The following is a 24,270-nucleotide window of genomic DNA, read 5'->3' as shown; positions in this document are numbered from 1 at the left end:
GTCAGTGTGATCTTTGGTCTGCAACTTTAGGAAAGGCATTCCTGTCCCTGTTTTGTGTGTGTGTGTGTGTGTGTGTGTGTGTGTGTGTGTGTGTGTGTGTGTGTGTGTGTGTGTGTGTGTGTGTATGTGTGTGTGTGTGTGTGTGTGTGTGTGTGTGTGTGTGTGTGTGTGTGTGTGTGTGTGTGTGTAGGCTTGATGGAGATAAATAAATATGCTCTGGCAGAATTTTGGATCCTCAGATCCTCAGAGTGATGCTGTGGGTAATCGCCGCTGACAGGCTGCCCATCTTCATGAGTCGGGAGACATATTTACTGTTTGGCAGCGATCTATGTCCTTCGTGTCAAAGTCCCACTCCCTAAAAACAGGCATAGTTTCCTGAGGCGGGTCTTCCTATGGACTTAACAATGCTCTGCCATGGCTACAGTCGACATCTAACAGCCGGCATGTGTTTGTCTGTTTCTGTTTAAAGACGCCGCTTTCCACCTTTAGACCGGTTTCCTTCCATTGTAATAAACGCTCCAAGAATCGGGCATGAGGAATTAATTCACGCAGGGACGTGGAATGTCTCCTCATTAAGATCCCATTCACCCTGGGGAAATAAGGAAGTGGAGTTTGTGGAGGGAAAAGGAAGCCGGCTTGGAGTGGGATGTCTTGGCCTGGTGAATGTTGTCCCCCTGCCAGCTGCTCCAGCTGTTTCGATCCTGGCTTCGGCTCAGCACTGGACTTCCCCTAACTGGGCGAAAGACAAAACCTCTTCCATAGCATGACTCATTCGCTGCGCGGAGAAACTGAAATATACACCGCTCAGCACTAAATCAAACATAACACATGAATCAAAGCGGTGCTTTTCAGGGAGCTGGCATGAAACTGGAGCTCGCACTCATAAATCAATTTCCCTATTTCATTTGGACCCGCGCTTTAGAAAGCTGATTATCCAATTTGAGGATTAGGGAGCCCATGCAATGTTGCCACAATGAGCAAAAGAGGAATTATTTTGGCAAGCGGGGTGCTTAAGACCACCATTAAAACGCTGGTTATGTCATAAGAATCAAGCCAATAACCTTTACACAGGTTAGAGCATATCTAAACCATTACACAATCCTTTAAACCTACACCGCAACCATTTACTGGTGTGAAATCTCCACTTTTGCTGTATTTAATTTACTTTGAAAGTCAGAACTCGGATCTGAGAGTTAATCCTGATCTAGGTGGAAGTGGGAAAACTGCTGTCACGCAAAATGCTCTGGTCAAATTGGGATGCTGTCAAGTTTCAGCAGCAAGCCTAATTCAAACGCCTTCATGCATAGCACTGCAGGGTTCCTGATAGAGTAGAAAAAGTCATTTGTTTAGGTAAAATGCTTTCAGCTCACGATCAATACATAATGGGTTTACAAGAATGAGTTTAAATTTTAGCAAAGTTCATAGGACAAAGCAAACTAGCTTTTCTGTTTTTACAAATGGATTAAAGTGCAATGCACACCGGTGGATTGAGGCACACATTCAAAAATATTCCCCTGCTAGTTCCAATTTAAAATCTGCAAAGTTACAAAGCACAGCGTCCATTAAACTGGTTTGAGCGTGTTCGAGAAATTTGGTGAAGAACAAATTCTTCAGATAAAACTAATCAGGCCCGAAGTCCAATTCAAGATTCAAGAATCCATCCATCTATCTTCTAACACGTCTATCCCTTGTGGGGTCGCGAGGGGTTGCTGGTGCCTATCTCCAGCAGTCAATGGGCGAGAGGCCGGGTACATCCTGGACAGGTCACCAGTCTATCACAGGCAAGATTCAAGAATCAATAACCCTTTAATTCAATTATGTGTTACCATAATAACACTTTTGATGATGCACATACCAGCTCAGAATGCACATAATTACACATAAACACCATTTGATTGCATTGGCCAGCAACACTCCCTGAATGGCTTAAGCAGACAAATAGTCTTTAGCATCTAATGAACTGAAATGTTCATGCGATCATAAACCTGTGTAACCAGCAGTGTGTTTGTAACATTTAGCAGATTATGAACTGGGCTGACGGTTTGTTGATTTTCTGCAGGGGGGTGATAGCCCTTACAGCTTTGGAAAAGAAGCTGTTTTTAGGTCTGTTAGTTTTTGATTTATTGTTCCTGAATCGTTTCCCTGATGGAAGTGCGACAAACAGTGCATTGCCTGGGAGGGTGACGTCCGTGGCACTACCTCCGGCACTTTTCAGGACCACCGCAGCATAAGTCGTGTTTCCATCCAATTTCTCATGTAAATTTTGAGCGAACTTTCTAAATGTCACAAAAAAGAAAATGCGAATCAGACGTCTACCATCTACTGGTTTGTAGCGAATTAACGAGGCGATGCAAAGCGTAATGTCCTCATACATTGATGTTACACTATAATAAACAGGAAGTAGCAAACCAGCATGGTAGCCTCGTGAGACCATCCTGATCTCGCGAGCTTTCAAGGTTTCACTCGCAGATCAGTCTGGCTACTCTCCGTTAAAGAAAATTTGGAGCCGTTCACCAAACGAACGTCCAATCAGCGTTGGCTTTGAGGCGGGTTGAGGTGTGACGCAACGGGAAGCGCGACAGTTCAGTCTAAAGAACATGGCGGCTTCAGCCGATGAAACTAGCGTTAGCGTGGCTATCGAGCAAGTTTTATTGGAATTACAGAGTATTTCTCTGCTGAGCTAACGAGCCTTTACCTGCAGCAGCAAGAGTAGCTTGGCTTGTGGTTGTGTTTTCGTCGTCGCTCGTAACAGAGCGACGACGAATCTGATTGGTTTATTTGGCCCTAGGCCACATAGGCCAATCAGCTAACCAGTATTTTCGCCCCTTCCCAAAATTACTTCAACGGAAGGTTTCCAGATGGATATGCGGAGCAAATCTATCTGGCGGAGTCAGGTAACCAGCATGGACCACGGAGCAGTAATGGAGCGAGGTTTCAGTGAATGTGCTGTTATTCTTTCCGGCAGACACAGCTGACCAGTCATCTAAGGTAAATGTTCGACAAATGTGTACCCTCTCCTCTTTAGCACACTTATTATTTCAAAATGTCAAACACAACCTCAAGCGAGCGTTAAAAAGACAAATTTAGTAAGTTGATTCGGATTTTACCGTTTCCATTAACTCTTTCAAATGACATTGACGGAAACATGACTAGACTGTGTCTAGATCCTATAATTATCGGACGTGTTAAGGGCCGTCACAGCTGGATACATTTAATGTGTGTTAAAGGCGACAAGGACACGATTATCTGAGGAGCTCCTGTTGTGTATTACATTTTAAAGTTTCACAAATCCCAACCTGTGTTTTGGAGAACCTGTCTCTGGTGTGGAATATTCTCACCTTGGTTGGAGTAGTCAAGTCTATGTTTTCCTTGCTTGTATATTTCTGAAGGGCACTAATGCCAAAAGAAAGCACCGTAAATACCCCCGTTTGATGCTGCCACGAATCGATTACTAGATTAGAGTCATAAATCTAAAATTAGGTTTTATACCACATTGGTTTAGCGTAGAACAAAACCGTTTCAGATCTGGCCAGTCAAAGTCCTTTAGATTTTGTGATCATCAAATACAATCCAAAACAACAAATAAACTGTGAAACAGCCCTTTTGTGCCAGCAGGAAGCTAACGCTTACAATTACTTCACTTCCAGCAACTCTCTTTGTCACCGTTTCTTTGTTCCACTGAGTACCCAAAACCTCTAAGCAATGGCAAAAAGGTGGTGGGGCGTCCTCAATACCTTTGTAACTGAGTGTGGTCACCCAGCTTGAGAGGAAGTCATTGTTTGTTAAACTCTGTCAATAATAAATAATAGTGTCGGGCAAAGATTCAGGGTCTGAAGACCATACCAAATAATTACTTACTTCAATATAACACACAAAGGTCATCAACTGGACACCGCTTTGCAAAACAGAATTCACTTTAACAGAGAATACTGTTCCGTTTTAATATAGAAGATTTTCTACAACCCAACAAAAAATACTGTCAAAAAAATTGGAAACCAACATATTTTGTATATGTTACGCAATTAAAGACATAAAGGATAATGGACTGAATGTACATTGTGCTTTCTACTGGTCAGAGAAAGGCAGTACAGTGCTATGTACTCTATTGAATAAGTAAACAAAGCAGTTTATTTCTACAACTTTACAGGTCTTTTATATGTACAGCATGCGTATGAAAATTAAAATCTGGGTTAGTTGAGGATCTCCGACTCTATATTAAAATTCCAACTTTGAAGGGCTTTTCATTTGAATTTATCAACTTGGAACTCCAACATCCTAACTTGCGAGTACAAATGAAAAGCAGCGTTATAAAGTCAGACAAAACTAAAACTGACCTCAACACCTGAGTCACAGACTCACAGAAGCTTTTAGGGTATTATAAAAATTAGACATTTAGCTTTTACAGTTCCACAAAGACACTTTGGTGGTTTAAGCTTTAAAACGGTAATGCATGAGTTTACAAAGCTCCGCGCACGTTCAGATTTACAGCTGTTTGCGCTTACCCTACAGCGGCTGTAAAGCACCAGTAACATTCCTCACCTTGTTAACAGAGTAAGAGTCTACATTGTGCATTTGTGTTGGTGAGTGTGTGCATGCATTTGCAAGTCAGAGAGAATGGTTTGTTATAACACTGCAGACCCAGGCCGTTAAAAGGATCTACCAGTTGAAGCTTTTACCTTCTTCTTTTTTTTTTTTTTAACTCTGCAGGGGACAGAGGGTGGGGTGGGGTGCAATGCAAGTTCAGCACCTGTGCTAACATGTCCCACAAACTCTGAATAGAACAATAAAGTGACCTCAACTGGGTGCGCGCAGATATGTATATATTTTCCTCCCATGTTATGCCAAAAGACTTTCCCTCCTGCGGAGACGACCTTCCGTGCCATGCGATGCAAAGACAAACATCGTCACAGCGAGTCAAAAGTCACACATTTCTGTGATTTAGCGTCGGCTCTGTTTCCCAACATCACCGCCTGCATCCCATCCAGCGGATCAGTTCACACCCACACAGAGACTTCGGGAGATTAAAACAGCAACGTTTCACCACCTGGCTGTGGTGCCATATGGCTCATTCACCTTATGGGTATTCAAGCTAGGTGATTTTTTTTTTTTAAGACATTAAGTTCACACAGCAGGATTCCGGAGGTGAAACATCGTCTTAACTTCTATCTGAGATTCTGGTACTTCACTGTAGATACCTGCCGTGGTAATCACCAGCCAGATGGACCGTGTAAGCAAAACTTACCCTCAACAGCAATGGATGAGAGTCCCACCATTCTGCAAGGTTAGGAAGGAAGCAAACTAGCTCCTTCACACCCAAAATAGCTTTAAGAAAAAATATATATATTCCACCGTCAAAGCTTCCCAGCCTCCCTCAGTCCTGCGAAGCCTTTGTACAGGAGGTTAGCTGCAGTCGGCTGAATTCACACTCCTTTTACCTCTCCCTTCCTCCATCTGATCTGTTATCTCCCTCCACCTCCCTCTGTCTACCCTCCTCTTTTTCCTTTTGGGGGGTAGGGAGATGGTGGAGCGGTGTGTGTGTGTGTGTGTGTGTGTGTGTGTGTGTGTGTGTGTGTTGCATTGCCCTCCACTGTAATCCCGGGGATTGTATGGCACCTGGGAAAGGCTTGCTGTGTAAACACACATGCCGACTAATAGCTAACCCACATTCTTTATTCGTTCACATTCTTTCACCTGAGACTAAAGTATCACCGTCCAACCATCCAGACAAGCTGCCCACCACCCAGTAAAGTAAAAAAAAAAGAAAGCCCTCCAATACCCTGGTTACTGCCGTTGTATAATTAAAAAACTGTAAATGTTCTCTTTCAAGCTGTTGTACTTATCACAATTGAAGAGATATATATATATATATATATATATATATATATATATATATATATATATATATATATATATATATATATATATATATATATATATAGAGAGAGAGAGAGAGAGAGAGAGAGAGAGAGAGAGAGAGAGAGAGAGAGAGAGAGAGAGAGAGAAAAAAAATAAGCTTAAACATGACAGGGTTTAGTGTTTTCTGTAGAGTGGAGGTTGAGGTGAACGGAGACCTTTAAGAGTTCCACGTGAATGACTTGCTACCCTCAGGCAGATTCAAGTGCCCCGAACATGACGAAGCATGCTGCCCTCAATCCCTCACTGCACAAACAACCCTCAAGCCCGCACAGTCCAACACACAGCACACCACAAAAAAAAAGTAACATAGTTAAATCACTCTCCTGCAGGACCGCCTTTACTGTCCAAAGCCTGGTGTACATGAGGTCTCAAAACTAACATAGCGGCATTGAACATGCAGGATGTTCTGTTAGCTTCAATCCAAGTTTAGCCTTTTATAACTTGCTTTGATCCTTTTTTAAATAAAGTTTTATTAAAGTAATACAACAAGGGAAATTGGGTAATTAACTCTGTAAGGGTTGCAAGGGCAGAGAAACGGCACAAAGATTGATATAAATCAAAGCTGAACCATGGCTAGACAGGGTATGCCACAGTAACCTCTGACAAAACTGGGCTGATCTCCAGTGAAAACTTCTTCAGATGGAGTAGAGAGAAATTAGCTTAAACTGCCAGTAATTGTGAAACCTTAAAAGTAAATCCAATTGTCTTTAATTTTTATTTTATTTTATTTTTTTACAGGCGTGGTTGTACAAACTACACCTAAAACATGCACAGAAAAATCTACCTCTGACCGGAATCAGATGATGGTCAGATTGATCTGGCCTGTACGGTCAGTCATAAACTCAAAGTTCCCAAGTTACCAAACACATCATACCTGAGCACTACCAGGTTGTGCTGAGAATGACTCTCTTCTGTGTGGAAGCAGTTACTGTGGCAAGAAGACTATATTTAGTAGAATAGAAAAAGAAAATAAAGCTGCAGATTTGATAAATGATATCCAAGACTTCATTGAGCTAGACCTTTGTGGGCATTGTTGTTTTGGCTCCTTCAACCATTTTGTACTTTTGGCACCTCTTTGTAGCCTACTTTTAACGTACCAGGAGGTGCTGTCTTCCACAAGAAGTCAGTTAGCTTACAACCAGGATTTGGAAATGTTAGCGGCCATTTAGCTATAATAAAATATGGGCCTACGTTTGGAATTGCGCACAGATGTTTACATTTACAAATAAAATCCGTGCTGACTGTGCAAATCACTAATGTAAGATGCCAAAGTTCAACGTTAAATAGCAAATCACTGCTGCTTTAAATCTAAATAGTTAGTAGAAAACCCTGATCGTAAACTGACCACAGATTTTGATCAGTACATCTCTAGAACTGACTGAATGACCAGAGGTACTGACACTCACAACAAATATATAAAACAAGCTTGAGTGGTTACCTGAATAAAAAGTCAATATTTTAGGTGACAAACCTATAAGGAACCTTGACCAGAAACTATGGTCTCTCCTAAGTCCAACAGATGTGTCAAAGATATTGGTGACAAACCTACTTAGTTTGCAGTTTTCTTCAACTTCTCTCAATAGTCTAAATGCCTAAATTTCCCCCTAAATATAAATATATTTTTCTTAAAAACAGAATGTTTCCATTCACCCCCCTGGGTCTTTTTGTAGGTCTGCTGTTAAAAGACCTCCTCGCTGCAAAGCATTTATAGATAACTTAAATAAAAAAAAGACAAATTTGATAAAAGTATTTGTCCTTTATCTTTCTTTTTGGATCAATGTGGGAGTTGCACATTTTGAGCGATGCTGGCCCGTTTCCAAAAGTCAAACTGCACAAAAGCCAGAACTTCCCAGAGGCATATAGTGTTTCCCAACTTCTTTAAAAATCTGCCCTGGCTGTGACAAATCCAGCAGGCACACCCTGCAAACGCTTGGTCATGGCCCGCCAAGCCACTGCTCACTGTGACTAAACGTGAACTCTGACCTCCCATGTTGGAACCGTGACCCCACGTTAGCCAACGGGACAGCGGGAGGACTGCAGTTTACACTCGTCTGGGAGATTCGCACCTCTTTATCACAAGAGGCTTGAGGCGACCTCAAAGGTTTTTCTTGACTACATTCAGGATTAAAGATCGATAGTGAATGAATTTGAAGCACCGCAAGTACATCAAAAACATAAAAAGGTAGAACTATAGGCTCTCAGAAGAAAGCTGCTGTGGGAACCTTAAAAGATCTGCGATTTGACAAGAATGTAAGGAAAACTACAAAGTCTCTGGTGACGACACCGCCTCCTTTCCTATTGTCTTTGGACGTGCTGTATAGACAAGCACTTCCAAGCCTGATACGGCGTGAAAGAACCCAGCAGGTTGACGATCTTGAGGTGTCCAGAAACAATGCGTGGGAGCCTCTTTGTCAGCTGAAAGACATTATCCTGCTACTTCTTCTCTTTTTTTTTTTTTCCCCCGTGAGCAAGCACAATATTATCACAACTTAAGTGAGTCATGGGAGAGATTTTTCAGTAAAAGAGACAGCGCAGCTTGAAAACTGTGTGAGAGGTTTTACCAAATACCCCCCGTCCAGCTGGGCTATGTACAGTGCCTTGCAAAAATTTTAAACACTCCTCCAGGTTTTTGCGCATGTTGTCAAGTGACGACCACGGACTTCTATTTTATGGAGGTGTGTTTGTTTTTGTGAAACTGCAAAACTGAGAAGTTGAAAAGAAACATAAGAATGTATTTAACACAAACTAGCATACATAGTACAAAATAATTTGAAACTGACAAAATTAATAAACAATTAAAATTTACTGAAAATTGAGCAACGGAAACGAGGCATTGCTCTTGAATTTGAATACAACCGAATCCTTTAAAGAAATAAGCTATCGATGTACCCGGAACTGTCAATGACATCTCTGCACCCGTCGGCGGGTATTTCAGCCCAGTCTTTGTGAGCGAACTACTCCAGTTGTCTGTATGAGCTTTTGAAGGCTGCCTTCTCCAGACGGCATGTTTCAGCTCTTTCTACAGACGTTCAATAGAATTTAGATCAGGGATCATAGTTCGTTCAGGTCTTTTCATTTGTTTTTTTTTTTTTGTTTTTTATGTTAAACCAGAATTCAAAAGCAAGTTCTGATTTTTATTGGTTCATTTTCCTTTGATCAACAGAGGGGTGCCGACCGTTTTGTTGTCATGACTGCATCAAACCAAATAACAGTGTGGTCTGAATCGATATTCAGCTCCCATGTTTAAGGTGGTAGAACCGATATTTGCAAGTGTTTTGAGCTATATCACCACCCGGTTTGGCATTTTTTTCCCCTCATTCCTTTCTTTAAAATCTTTAAGCTCAGTCAGATTGGATGGGGAACATCTGTCAACATCAACTTTCATGTTTTGTCATGAACACTCAATTAGGTTTATATGTGGGTCATTCTAACACACAAACATGCTTTAGTATGAAGCATCGTAGCTCTGTTTGTATGTTTCGGGCCGTTTTCCTGCTGGGGTCTTTTGCTGCCGCTAACAGGTTTTCTTCCAGGACTGTCCCAGATTTAGTTCCATCCATCATGCACCCAACTTTGATTAGATTCCCAGTCCCTGCTAAAGAAAGCCAACCCCACAACACCATGCTGTCATCACCATTTTTCACTCATAGCGTATATTTTCTGTCGCACACGCTGACTTGAAAAAAGTATTCACCCACTTGTCCTTCAACCCATTTTGTTACACTTCAACCTGGAATTTAAATGTATTTTCTATCTAATTCTATAGGTGATGGATTTGCACAAAATAGTGCAAGTTGGTGAAGAGAGAAGAGATACGCACATATAGAAAAAGAATGAAAAAAAAAACCTGAAAATGTGCATCTTCAATGGGGGGGATGGATAGATATCCACAACCCCCTGTGCTATGAAGCCCTTAAAATGTCCTGGTGCATTCAGGTACCTTCAAAAGTCACATGATTAGTGAAACTGGAAATCACTTCTGGACATCTGGCCTAAAGACGGTTCATCTATTGTTTATGGTCGCTAGTGCCCATCTCCAGTGGTCGCTGGGCACATGCACAGGTAGAACATGCAAACTCCTCTTTGCTGCAAGGCAACAGTGATAACAACTGTGCCACTATGCCGCCATCATCGTAAACAGATTAGGGAAATTAATGTAGACACTATCCAAAGAAAAGTGAGGTAAACCAGATGCACTTGAAGTTTTTAATTGCATTAAAGACATGTGCCAATCATGTCTCTCCTAAATAACTTTTCTTCTAACATGAAGAAATGCCCTCCTAGTGTACTCCTTAGATTCCAGGCATTTCCCAAGGGTGACGTTTCTCCTCTCATCCGCCTGCTGTCAGCATGTCTGGGCATTCACAGAACTGATAACTCCAGGGCCCACAACAAGTAAACAGTGCTGCTTCATTGGAAAGATAATGCATATCAATCTAACGACTGCAACTATGACTAGACGGACATTTTCTGGCAATATACGTCATCAGCAGAGGAGAAGCAGATCTGCAGATATGGAGGTTGTATTTATTATGACTTTATTCTGCACATTTTAAAAAAAATGTATCATGCAGTCAGATGAGAAACTGCATGCATAGCTTGTGTGTGATCTGAGCTTTACAGCTCTGAAAAGAAAATTATTCTTGCATGTAATATCTCTGATAGTTTCTAGTCCCAACCCCGCTTTTCTTCTAAAACATTTAAAGTGTCTCTGTAGACTACAGGCAAATGAATGTGAAGGAAAACATTGACTCTTATTTTTGTAGGAAAAACAAAAAAAATGAAACAATCTAATAAGACAAGAAAATAACCCCACATTGCGAGAATGAACTCAAATTCCAATCCTCCGCTTATGCCATAATTCAACCCTTTCATTTCCAGCATTGTGCAAGTTCAGTTGCAGATTTCTGTTCACACAGCCAAAAGCTGAGATATTTCATGTTAATATTTCAACACTGAGAAATTTTCAACCACAGTCATACTCCGAGAGTGAACTATTTCCCACTCGTATATTTTTTTTCCGCCTTCGTGACATAATGGCTTCCAAAACTGGCTGACAATTACTGGTGCGTAACATCTTGGGGTAATCAGCATATTCATTGCTGCATTGCATAACACTTGCCTTCTGTTTTTCATCCTTCACGTTTTTCTTTTTTTTTTGCATCCGTTTGTCTCTTCTTGTTTCCTATATTTTTTTATGTACCTTATAACAGCCAAATTCAAAATGGAAAAAAAAAAGTTGAAATTGTGATAGAAATACATTCTTACCTTGGTCACTTTGAAAGTCTTGTGATAACATCTGAATCAGACTGTAAGGTTGGACTGTGTCAGACTGACCTGGGTTGGTTGGAGCTGAATTCACACTAGAGCTGCACAACATACAGGATCCCATTCGTCCTGGCTAATTCCGCATTTGTAATTACTGCAATCAGCCAGGACTGTTTGGATGCAATATTTGATCCCATCCCATCTGCTCACATCAAATCAGTTTGGCGAAAGGAGGGACATTCAGCAGAAATGAATTTCTCCATTGTGAGATCAATAAAGACTATCTTAAATTTCCGAGCTGATTGGGCGAAGCAGCACCAAGTGCCCGGCTACCGAAGTTTTGGTTTTAGCCAATATGGTTCAAATGAAAATGTCAAGGCAGTTCTTGCTGTTCTTCTTTCAAAGAAGAAATCGTTTTCTTCTTTTCGTTTGTTTGTGAGCGCAGAAATACTGTGAGAATTCAGCTAGCAGGCAAGGTTAATATGTATACTGTATTTTTAGAACTGAATTAATTGAATTGAACACCATAGGTGTAGTGTTTTAGGCATCAGTGGATACAATACCTAAATATATTTATAGTTTCAGTTACCCTTTCAAAAAAGTTATTAAGGCCAGTCTGAATGACATTGTTAATAGTTTCTTATTGCTAAAATGCCTCCTAACTGTTTAAAGTATAATGATGGTACTTATTTTACTTGGGGGTCCATTTTGTTTTAGAAAACACCGGGTGGATGAACATCGGAAGTCCTAATATATGATAAAGAAAAATATATACGTTTATTTATTAGATGTTTGTCCTACATGTAGAAGGAAATAAATGGTTAAGGCCAGTCTGAATTACATTGTTATTGGTTTCTTACTGCTAAAATGTTATCTGTTTAAAGCATAATAATTATTTTTAGTTGGGGTCTATTCTGTTTTAGATATTACAATGTGGATGAACATTGGAAGTCATAATATGTGACAGAAACCAAAAGGAAAAGCAAAAACTTTATGTTTATTTATTAGAGGTTTGTCCAACATGTGGAAGAAAAGAAACTGTTAAGCTCTTTGTTGCTCTGACATTGACAGAAGAATTTTTGAAAAGGACTCATTCTGTTTGCTGCCAACAAAATGATTTTCTTCTCCTCCATCAGTCAACCTTAGGGGGTTGCCCCGTGTGCCCCCTATAGAGATGCACTTCCTGCTTCTGCAGATGACATCACCTATCACCTCCGGCCTTCTGTTTCCTCGTCCTGTCAGCTGACCCAATGCCACTTTTACTTTACCGTCTCTGGTGACCCCGTTCCTATTGCGCTACTAAGATCTTACCGTAAGATAGCATTGAGTGTGTTTTGGTTAGAGCCGTCTCTCAAAGAAAGGACGTTATAATGGAGCTCCGTTTTCACAGATCAAATGCAGATTGATCCCTCAAGGGTGAAAACTACTTTTTCATACTATTTCAGGTATGTTCACCATGTGGCCAGGACTCTTGGACAAACCTGTTAAGATATACGTACTACACAAAATGCAGACCAGAAATCTGGTCCAGGGACAGGACAGCATGTGGAAAAGCTTATTTAGTCTGGAGGAGTTGTAAAGGAGAACAACAAATCTCCCCCCCCCCCCCCCCCCACTGTTTTTATTGAGCTCAGGAAGATGCTTCAGGATATTATAAAATATAGCAAAGACCCCATACAAGTGTACAAACACACAAAATGCTGTCATGTTGGAAGATGACCAAGAATTTAGTCTGAGTTACTCCAGTCTGGATGTTTTGGGTTTAAAAAACATGAGCAGGCAGCTGCTTTGCACAAACATAAAAAACTGACAATTCAGCAGATTTCCTACTTCTAAATGCCTTTTTAGAATCCGCCATTTATCAAGATCATGCATGCAAAAGCCTGCATTCCCTTGCACAATTACTTGCTAGCCGTATCATGGTTTTAATCTGTTAGAGGTAAAACAAGGCTTAGACTCACATCGACTCATCATTGCAAAATAGTTACAGATTAAATTCACACAATTATTTGCAGTCACTTTCTATGGCAACGTTTTGGCTTCATACACATCATTCTCTCAATCTTGAATTGGAAAACTCTGAGGAGCGCATCCCAGAGACATAAACCTTCAAAAAGTTGTCTCCAATAGCTGATAGAGGAGCTTCTGGTGATGATGTGGGAGAATTATGGGCTTGGAGCCTCACCTGCTTAGCCATTAACTTTCTATGGAAAGACAGACATTAGACACACAAGCTTTTGATGTTGAACACACACACACACACACACACACACAGCTAATTATGGTCTCAGTGTAGCAGTCTGTGAAGCATTCAGAGAGCTTATCTGAGAGCCTTGGTTACAAGGCCGGCTAGTGAACTATTGCTGCTCATTTTCCTTCTGCACTTGTGGAGTGTTTTTTTTTTTTTTTTTTTCCAGGGGCTATTATACTTAGTTTCTAGGAAGCTTTAGTCTGAGGTTGGATTACAATTACAGCACCTTTTAATTGGCAGAGTTTCAATAATTACAATGCCAGTCTACCTAAATGTTTTTGGAGTTTTTTTATTCTCTGTGATGGTAGGAACTTCAAACACCAGCTTGCTGAAAAGCTGATGCAAACCTTTTAATCCTATTTTTGAGGTATGCTTGCCCTCATGGCAGCTTTGTCCTCATAAATGTGAACGACTAACATGCTTACTCTCTGTTTTGAGGCGCATGATATTTTGGCTTAAGACGAAATGCAGCAGTTCCAGTTAATCTTGTGCAGGAAAATAAATAAGAAAAGTTGGTCTCTTGCTTCAAAACTTTTGATTTAATCATTGTTAAATCTAATGCTTAGTGTTTTAGCTGCACTCTGAATTACAGTATATTGCTAAAAGTATTCACTTACCTCCCTTGACTTGCAAATTGACTTCAAGCAGCACTGTGAAACGTTTAGCCACAAGTGGCACTAGACCTATAACTTCCAGGTTTGGTGTCCCTGAAGGCTACTGACACTGTGTTGTCGCAAAATTAAACGGTCTCCCTCCATGTTTTGGATTCTGATAGCAGACCACTTTAGACCAGCGTGGTGAGAAGTCATGTAGTTACTCGTGAAGGCTACATTCACCCCTCTAGATAAAGTCCTACATCAGAGAACCAGAAATATGTCTGATCAGGTAAGTGTCATATCTGTTTTGTTGCCTATTAACAAGTTTTAGTTGCTAAAAAAAGAAAAATATAGACTCGCACATATTCTGTATGCAACAGGTAAAAAGATAACTTACTAGTCTAACGATAACGATGCAAAATGAGAATGGGTCTTGCATCCTGATAGCTTTTTCATTAAACACAGGCAAGCATATAAACATGATTAAAGAGTCCCGCTTCTGCTGTTGTGCTACAGAAAGCATGAACAGGCCTGCTGAAATATCCCTCCATGTAGACACATCCTCCTTAGAGGAGAGAGAGAGAGAGAGACGAAAAACGAGCTGTTTCTACCGGGAGGACAGAGTTGTTGCTCTGATTTTAACATAATGTCAAAATAAACTTCACTGTTATATTGAATTAACTTACCTTTCCAGCAGAGAGGCTGCAACCACTGTTTTTTTTAATTCCCCGCTGCCTCATGAATTATCTCCAGCCCATAATAATAGCCGATATAGACTTACGTTTTCTCCCGGTTATTACCTCTTTTTCTTATCTTGTTTACTCTCTCTTTCCTCTAACTGGGCAATATGGCTGGTCCTCCATTTCAACCGAAAACCGCAAATAAAATTATCGTCTTCGCATGTTTTCCACTCCTCCCCCACCGACAATCCCATCCTCATATATTAAAGACAGATAGGGAAAACGTATAAGGGTGACAAGTTTGTCCCCTTTCGGCTACTGAAATCAGAGGGAGCGACGCAACATGGCACATCCCAGTGGGCGCACCAACACCTATGTATTTATAAACTTCTAATTCTAAGTTATAGGAACGCTACCATTTCTGATGTTATGTTATTAGACTTTGCCAGAATATGTACTTATAAAAGCAATACTTGATTGTGGCCAATTAAATGCCAAATTAGTTACATACTGTCCCTTTAAGTGCCATCCCGCTTTGTGTTTGAACATGATGTTGGTCTACCTTTGCAGCTTTATCAGCTTGGACTCTTCTGGAAAGGCTGTCCAAAAGGTTTTGGAGTGTGTTAACAGGAAATTTTGACCAGTCTTTCAGAAGCACAATTAGCGAGGTCAGACACTGATGTTGGACGAGAAGGCCTGGCTCCCAGTCTCTGCTTCAATTTATCCCAAAGGTGTTCCATCGGGTTGAGGTCAGGACTCTGTGCAGGCCAGTCAATGTTGTCCACACCAAACTCTCACATACATGTCTTTATGAACCTTGCTTTGTAGGCTGGTGGACCGTCATGTTGGAAAAGGAAGGGGTCTTCTCTAAGCTGTTTCCCCAAAATAGGGAAGAGGAAGCTGCCAAAAATCTTTTGGTATGCTGAAGCATCCAGAGGTCTTCTCACTGGAGCTAAAGGGCTAAAGCCAGCTCCTAAGAAGACAACATTAAAAGACAAGTACCATTCTCCTGGCAACCGCTAAACCCAGATTTGTCCATCAGATTGCCAGACAGAGAAGCGTGATTTGTCACTCCAGAGAACATGCTTCCAGTACTTTAGAATCCAGTGGTGGCCTGCTTTACATCACTGCATCCAACGCTTTGCATTGCGCTTTGTGATGCATGGCTTGGATGCAGCTGCTCTGCCGTGGAAACCCAATTCCATGAAGCTCTCTAGTCACTGTTCTTGATCTAATCCGTAGACCACGTGAAGTTTAGGGGTCTGTAACAATTGACTTTTTTTTTTTCTGGCCACTCCGACATAAAACTCAACTTAATGGAGTGTGTATGGCTTAATGTGGTCCTATGGACAGAAACTCAAGTTTCTGCTGAGGAGCTCTGCAGCTCCTTCAGAGTCACCTTTGGTCTCTGTGCTGCCTCTGAATAATGCCCTCTTTGCATTGTTTGAAATGTGAGTTTTGGTGGATGGACCCCCTATGGCAGGGTTGTTGTGGTACTGCATGGTTTCCATTTGAACATGATGGATTTGATTGTGTTCCAGTGGAACATCAAAGACTTGGATCTTTTTTATGCCAGCCTGCATTTTACTTCCTAATAACATTGGGAATGACTTGTTTGGTGAGCTGTCTGGTCTTCATGGTGTGATGCCTCTTGCTTAGTGGCGCTGCAGCCTCCGGGGCCTTTCAGAAAAGTTGTGTTTATTACTGGCAGATCATGTGACACTTAAGATTGCCCATGGGTGGACTTCATTTCACTAGTTATCTGAATTTTGATGGTAAATGATTGCACCAGAAATTGTTAGGGGCCTCAAAGCTAAAGGGGTGGTTACATATGTGCAAATCAGCTTTATTTTGTGTTTGACTTCACCAGCTTAGACTATGTTGTGCAGTTTAATGACTTAAAATAAGATATGTATTGGAAAGAAACAGCCTAGAATGTAAAAAAACAGCTAAAAAGCCAAGGGAGGTGAATACTTTTGCAAGTCATTGTAAATTTACAGCTAATGTTGCATAAATGTCAGAAACTCCTTGAAAGCAGATGAGGCGAAACAGGGTAGGTGCAGACGTTTACAAAAATGGTCTTCCTTTAAAACTATTTTAATTCGTATTTTCTGAGCAGTCATGTCTGCTGTTTTAGTGAAAAACTGCTGCGAGTGTGGCACGTCTCATTGGCAATTAGAAAGTGAACTGCAGATATGTTTATACCACCACGATAAACCCTGTGGTATAATCTTGTTTTAAGATTGCATACAAACCAACGCTTGTCCAGTTTATTTTAATAGTTAAAAGACAAAATACCGACACCAACACAATACGGTCACATTGGATTGGGGATGGGGGCCCATAGCACTAGTTAAATACTAGTTAAATAAAACCTGCTTCTACTTCCTGCGCGATAATCTGCACTAACTCACTTTTTCATCAAGCTGGAAGGCACAAAACACCACAACATGGCAAAGCCGAAGCATTCTTGTCGTTTTGCTGTTTAAAACTATGTGAAAGCGCAACGTTAGCTAGAAAATACCTCACTCCTTGTCTAACATACAATATCAAATATGAAATGTCTGATGAAATGACAGAAATCCACAGCTGAATATTAAGCATGTCTGTCTTTGTGTCACTATAGTGACCTAGTAAAAAAATAAAAAACATCCAGGGAAATTCCCTCTTTGGTCTCAATGTTGAAAAGGAGACGAAAGGACAGATGGTTCAAAGTAGCCTGATCGCAGAATAGTGTCACTGAGCAGGTGGCGATAATTGCATCTTGGCATTTTCTCAATATGGCTAAAGGTCAAAGGTCAGCAGGCTGATCAATATGAGGGGATCTCTGTCTGGTACAGCCCCCATTCACTCCCTCAGCCTTGGCCTCATTTTTCATTTTTTCACTATGATTTATTCAAGTCTGGGATGGCATAGGGGGCTTGAGTCAGCCTGCCGCCAGACAAAGGCTCAACAGAGGAGTCAGTATAATTCAGATCCCGTATCTGCCCTGAGTGTGATGACATCACCACAATAGCATGTCTCCAAGACAGAAAAGTCTTCACATACTGAGAGAGATGCTATTTTGCAAGTGGAAACCCAGCTTCACTGATGTTGAACAGACAAGGGTAAAATACGCAGAACACAGCGACACACACACAGCGACGCAGCCAAAGCGGGAGAGAAAGGCGGCTTTGTCTTCATTTTGGATTTTGCAAAGTTAATGAACTATATTCAGTCTTCTAGCTTAAAAGTGGAACATATGATCCCTTCCGTCATTTAGAACTAGACTTTGTCTTGTTTGTCTTGAGTACCTGGGAACAATTTACATACTCAGGAAAACTGTCAAAAGATTAAACAACAAGGTGTTCTTGAACCATGTTATTGTGGTTTTATAGAGCTGAAGGATATGAGGTTTGCTTATGCATAGTTAACCTATAATTCAGTCTTTAGAACTAATTCTTAAATACTGTCAGATAATATCCTTTCAAAAGGGTTGTTCCCATTGTTTTGGGTTCGTAGGTGAATCCTGCTTCATTATCATATTTAAATTAAGGAAAAAGTCTGCAAATGTCATATAATGTAACACATATTTAAACCTGTGTGACTATGTGTGTCAACAATATCTACATTATTTCCTGCTTGAAATTAGCACTTAGTCAAAGAGTTGTCGTCCTGTTTGATGAGTACTGTCTCACTATTAAAATGCTGATTGTAAGAAGCTTTCAACAGTCATGTCCCAACCGTTTAAGCTGCAGGCATACCTGGAATGGTAAGAGCAGGCACTTGAGATAATTGCTGCGTTGCATCATACAGATAAATGGAAAAAGATCCTTTCACAGTCGTTTTGTTTAGTTTACATATAAGCAAGGATTCAGAAATTCATCAGAAACTAAATTACCATCAAAAAGCATGAAAAAAATAAGTAAGGGAGTGTGTTATTTAAATACAAGTCTTGTACTGAAACAAATACCCAACCTGTTGTAAACTCTGAAGTCTTAAGCTGAAGGTGGATACGACATAACCTTTTAAGCATATACACGTTCCAAATAAACATTTAACAGGAACTGAGACAACTTTTGGAGATCTTCCATCCTACTTCCTACAATATTTTATTCTGTTTTATTTTCAAATATTTTTAATTATGTAAAGCACTTTGCATTGTCTCTGTACTGAATTGTGCTATACAAATAAATGTGCCTTGCCTTACCTCACAAGGATGGAGATGATGGTGATGATGATCATCTCTGGTGACATTTCTAAACTTTCCCCAAAGATGTCACATGGTTAAAGAAAACTAGAAATACATAGACACTATCTTTAAAGTTTCTGTGTGCCAGTTCTTTTCCCCAGAACTGCCTTTGCCACAGGCATAGAGCCCTAAGGATCCGCGTCCACCTCCAACACATCAACACAAATCTTATTAAATCAAGGCTGGTGCCAAGCGACATTCATGAACCCTCCAACTGATAACAGGTTAGGCAGGTCCATTTCTGCCAAGTTCAGTAAATCCGAACGCTTTTTCTGTATCGCTTGTATGAGTGTGCACGCACGCCCCGGGCAGACCCACCTCACCCACTGCAACAGAACACTCCCGGGTTTTAAGGACCCTCTGCAGCGGCGCGGTGTGCAGCAGTATATCTCCATAGAAACCCTACGTAAACAGCCATGCAGACGGCGACCGCTGCCTTTACACAATGCACATGTGCACTCCCACATGAGCGACATCACAGAGCTGCCCTGCACACATCCCGGCCACATGAATTACAGCGAGCTCCTACTCTTCCTAAAGAGGGGAATTCCACTTTGTATACCACTGCACTACAATAATCCGCGATGTACAGCTTAAGCATGACGGGGCATGCATGTGTAGAGCTCTGAACGCGATGTGTTACTCTCCCATCTTGTTAAAGAAGAGTCAGCACAGCTTTTCATGTCAAAGAGCTGTTGATCATGTCTGATAAGGCTCGGAAATCAAAGAACTATATGGGCTCTCAGAGTCTCAAAGGAGGGAAATTCCCTCTGTTTGCATTTCAGACCGTATTGCATTTAGGCAAATTTAAACAATGCACGGTTAGAGCTGCTTTCATGCAGTCAAAAAAAAACAGTTGGTGCGTAAGGATTTATTTATTTAATCAGTCTTTATCAGTCACTGGTCTGGTTAAATTGAGGCATTTCAAACAGAAGGGTCAAGCGGAACAACAGACTGAAACAAAAATATACAAAAGAGTGTTATTTTGGGATTATGAAAGGGCCTCGGCCCATCTGAAGGAAACTGGACACCGAGCAACATCTCAACGATGAAACAACCGGGGTTCTTTATAGCCAGCTCCGAGAAGAACACCCTGCGTTTTGAAATATGCGCATCATTTATTCTGTAACAATATTTGACTCGGTTTAGATGTAAAGCACAGCTTCAACTGAGAGGCAATGCAGGTTACAGGGTAATTCGGCACAAACGGCTACACTGTGAGGGCCCTCACTCGGGCAGGGTGACGGCAGCGGACTGCATTTAAATTGTGCTCTCTTGCCCCGCTAACTGGAGTCACCAAAGTTGAAATTAGGTTAGCTGCATCCAGTCCCTTTGTCTTTTGTCTTGCAAGATAAAGACACGGCTATAAGTTGCAAAAAAAAAAAAAAAAAAAAAAAAGGAATTTCATTGCAAGCTCACAGGTTCTCTGTTCATGTATTTGTCAGTGGGTGTGAGGAGCACTCCAACCATGTGAGCAGAAAGGCATGGCTGGATGGAGAGAGCATCTCATATGCATACTGCTCACTCGTGCATGGAGGGATAATACCATTAAAAAAAAATTTACATAAAAATGGCAAATGTTTTTGCCAGAACATTCCTTTGCATACAATGAAATGTACAATGTGATGATAGTTACAGATGACCACATCAGCTGGAGGAAATCGCAGACAATCCCATTACTGCAATGCATCTCTGAGGAGACAGCCTCTCCCCTGCTACACCCACTCGACACTGGTTTATAAAGCGGAACGTGAGGCAACTAATAAAATCAGCCGGATTTGGCAGCTCATCTTTAATTAGGAAACAGAAAAAATGGAATACCGCTGCTTGGACTTTGTTCCTGATAAAATAGAAACCAGTGCAAAAAAAAAACAAATGAAAACTGCATTTTACTATAGTCCATCAACAGTATGATGGAACAACAAATAAAAGCGTCCTAGTGTGACCAGCTGGCGACACACAGACATTTAAAAAGAATCTAAATGTGATATTTAAGAATGCAGGGAGATTAAAAAGATTTTAATCAGACACAATGATGGTTAAGTGTGTCTGTGCAAGACAAACATGTGTGCATGTCTTTGTTAAAGACGGTCTTAATAGAGTGGTTTAAGCAAAAACCCTAATGCCGATGTATCTCCACAAACTCAGCGCATAAGAGTTTATTCCGCTTGCAATATAAGACCATTCCTGATAATTTGGGAAAACATAGAATCTAGATTTTCTTTATTTCCATTAACAGGGTAACTACTTCCCAAATTAATCTTAAAGGATCTAAAAAAATATCAGTAAAGATTATGCTTTTCATCCAGGTTTGACTAGTTTGACAGGGTGTTTACACTCATAAAATACTAAAGAGTGTTTTTAAAGAATATCCGTTCACTGTAGCATTATCCAGTTCAACGTCGATTTGTCTCAGCCTTTCGTATTTTAACATTGAGATGATGCATTAAGGAAACGCCTGTGAACTAAACTTTTACGTTTTTATTTTTAAACTGCTGCCCCACAAACGATTTCCATATTTTACAGGAATAAGAAAGACTTTCATAACTTACTATGGTCGTATAATCGTTAGATATGATTTTTTTTTTCAACATTTAGCAAGATACTCCCAATCAACACCCTACTACATCAGTTCTGTAACTGAGCAGAAAGCGGTACGGTGGGCAATGTTTGTTTTTATATTTCTAAGCTTATGGCGCACCACAGAAATACGCCTATGCGACAGCCCTGCTTACACAGTGAGCCAGTACCGTCCGCTTTAACTTGTAGAGCAGAACACTAGTGGCTGGCAAAACATACTGAGATGGCACTACCAACAATTTGGTGTGAACCAGAAATGCATACTTTAGTGCACACGAGCCCGGTTAATTATTTATTAGTGGACTCTAGTCATACAAAAGGGCAATTCAAAAACTTTTTCCTTTCTTACCTCAAAATTTAATTCTCAAACACAGAAACATGGTAACTGATACCTAGTGCACACATCTTCTTATCCAAGACTCACAACAATAGTTTACACTTCCTTTTGCCTATACCTACTGGTTATAGCCTTGCTTTTGATGCAGCCTAACCGTTGCTGTTGAAGAGAACTGATGGACTAAATAAAAAACAATGTCTTTAAAACTTCTCCGTTTTACATTTAGAGATGTTGGTATGACTGTCAAGAAGGGTAGGCAAGCGTTCTACTCAACACGCACGTTCAAGGAATGTTTCATGACAGGCAGACAGAAGATTAGCAGCACTGATGCCCACTAAATGTCGATATTATCTGTAATGTGCACCGTTTCACTTCAGATCAACCTGTGAGTATCGATAACTGTTTTTTTCTTTTTATTTGTATGCTCCTGATACGCGGCTCTTTTCAAAAGGTGTTTCCCTTGCTTTTCGCCTCTTTAATAAATGTTCTGTTTTAATATTGTAGTGTTGATTTTTTTTAAATTAGTTTTATCCATTCTGTAGGAAAAAAAAACATTAAAATTACTGTAGCTTTCTCTTTGCAATTGTTTTAAAAAAATTTATATATATATATATATATATATATATATATATATATATCACGCTAAAAACGTTGATACAAATCACTCACTGTTATTTGCATTCACACAATGGAAGCAATCTGAAAGCAACGCCTTGGGCAATTTAAAAAACACACTGTTCTGGTATTTGGAGCAAATCAAGTAAAAGTAATCTAGTCATCACCAGAGGCCAATCGGGGGACTTAAAGACAACATAAACAGTGGGCTGATCCACTGAGACCACAGTGTGTTGTAGGTCTTGTGGTGTTTGCTGAACCACACGTTTCAGCTAGTTGAGTTGCATTCCTGTGTGTGTGTGTGTGTGTGTGTGTGTGTGTGTGTGTGTGTGTGTGTGTGTGTGTGTGTGTGTGTGTGTGTGTAAAGACAGATAGGAATGACTGATGGGGATTGTACACACCCTGGAGAACACCTAAAGACTTCCTTCCTCAGATACTTTGTCTACACACCAAACACATTAGAAGCAATAACATCCCTGTAATCCTTATGCTCTGATGAATTTAGGGAGGATAAATTAGGGGGGACAAGTGACAAATGTCGTTGGAAATGTTTGTTTGTTTTTGCGCTTGCTGGCTACAGATAAATGATCACATGTGCCGTTTGTCCCACTTCCTTTCAGCTCCAGTCAGTTGAGGAAAAATGTTCATTAGATGGAATATAATCACCTCCACATGTCGGCTTGCAGCAAGACTCTTTACGAGTATTGAGAAAGATCAGCTGAAGCGCCAAAACAAACGTAAACAAACCCAACAGAAATCATGAAAGGACATTTATAAGGGCAGCATCAGGTCGCACCTTGCCCTATCAATACATCATCTAAACCTCAGACAGGGAGGAAGTGGATTTTTTTTTTGTATGCTCAGGAGGTATAATGATTTCCACCCTAAAAAAAATGATAAAAAAAAAAATAAAAACAGTGTTGAAATACATGGTATTTCAAGCTATTTCAACACAAAAGGGACTGAAAATCTGCAAGACATTCACTGCTGGTGAATTCAAAATGAAATAATAAATAATCTTTCCTGCATGCCCTCTTCCAGGCTCATCACTTGACGTTTTGTTTGACTGCCAACTTGAAATTGCACAATTATTTGAACAAACATTAAGAAATGATTCTATGATCATCTAGGAAAATTGCAAGTCAAAAGAACATTGAAAAGTACATATCATTAAGTTAGGCAGCAACAATAGCAGAACAGAGGAGAATTAGACATTTCACTGAATATTAAACAGGATTAAAACAGAAAAGTTTGCATTAGGCCGCAATCTTCTTATTTAAAGAACTGTCATCAAGTCAAAGTGCAAGAAGAGGGAAGCACAAATTTGCATCTTGACTCTATTCTTCAACAGAGTTTAGGAAGAGGAGCCGGCTACCCGGCACTCACATGAGGTCTCGTTTGGGTCCATGGTCCAGCTGATGCTCTCCCTGTGAGAACTGCAGAAATCAATGCGGGCCCATAGTAGTCTGAGCGTGTGAGGGCGTGCGAAGGGAAGGAGAGCTCCAGCCGCTGACAGAGGATCAGCAGGCCGGGAAAACCTCCCCGCTGGGTCCTAAAGTCTGCATGATAGCCTCCTTCCAAAAAACAGCCTTCTCTGACTTTAAAGGTGACCTACATTCAGTGGCGTAGCCAGAAACTGTTTTTCGGCTGGGCCAAATAAAAAGAAAAAAAAAAAATGGGGGGGCCAAATAATTACAGTTGAAAGTAAGTTTATTTGTAAGTAGCACGTTTGTATGTTTACTATGGAGAAGATACGAGCCGAGGAGGAGGAGAAAACACCTTCTCTGTTTATCTGT

General features: G+C 40.6%; 1 protein-coding gene across 4 annotated transcripts in view; it reads right to left on the bottom strand.

Moving 5' to 3' along the window:
- afap1l1a (actin filament associated protein 1-like 1a) overlaps positions 1-23,976 on the bottom strand; it is a 44,644-nt gene extending 20,668 nt beyond the window's left edge. For 2 of the 4 annotated variants that reach the window (XM_036127416.1, XM_036127417.1), the window contains exon 1: positions 5,243-5,476. In XM_036127416.1, coding sequence (XP_035983309.1) covers positions 5,243-5,273 — 31 coding nt within the window. In that variant the 5' untranslated portion in view covers positions 5,274-5,476. Of the gene's footprint in view, positions 1-5,242; positions 5,477-23,860 lie in introns of those variants that run through there. The other 2 variants (XM_036127418.1, XM_036127419.1) reach the window with 2 other exon arrangements.
- Positions 23,977-24,270: the final 294 nt, after the last annotated feature.

The sequence above is a fragment of the Fundulus heteroclitus genome, chromosome 23 (genome assembly GCF_011125445.2).
Source record: "Fundulus heteroclitus isolate FHET01 chromosome 23, MU-UCD_Fhet_4.1, whole genome shotgun sequence".
In the NCBI taxonomy this organism is placed as follows: domain Eukaryota; kingdom Metazoa; phylum Chordata; class Actinopteri; order Cyprinodontiformes; family Fundulidae; genus Fundulus; species Fundulus heteroclitus.
The sequence above is the reverse complement of the archived record's forward strand: the minus strand, read 5'-3'. Positions and strand labels throughout refer to the sequence as shown.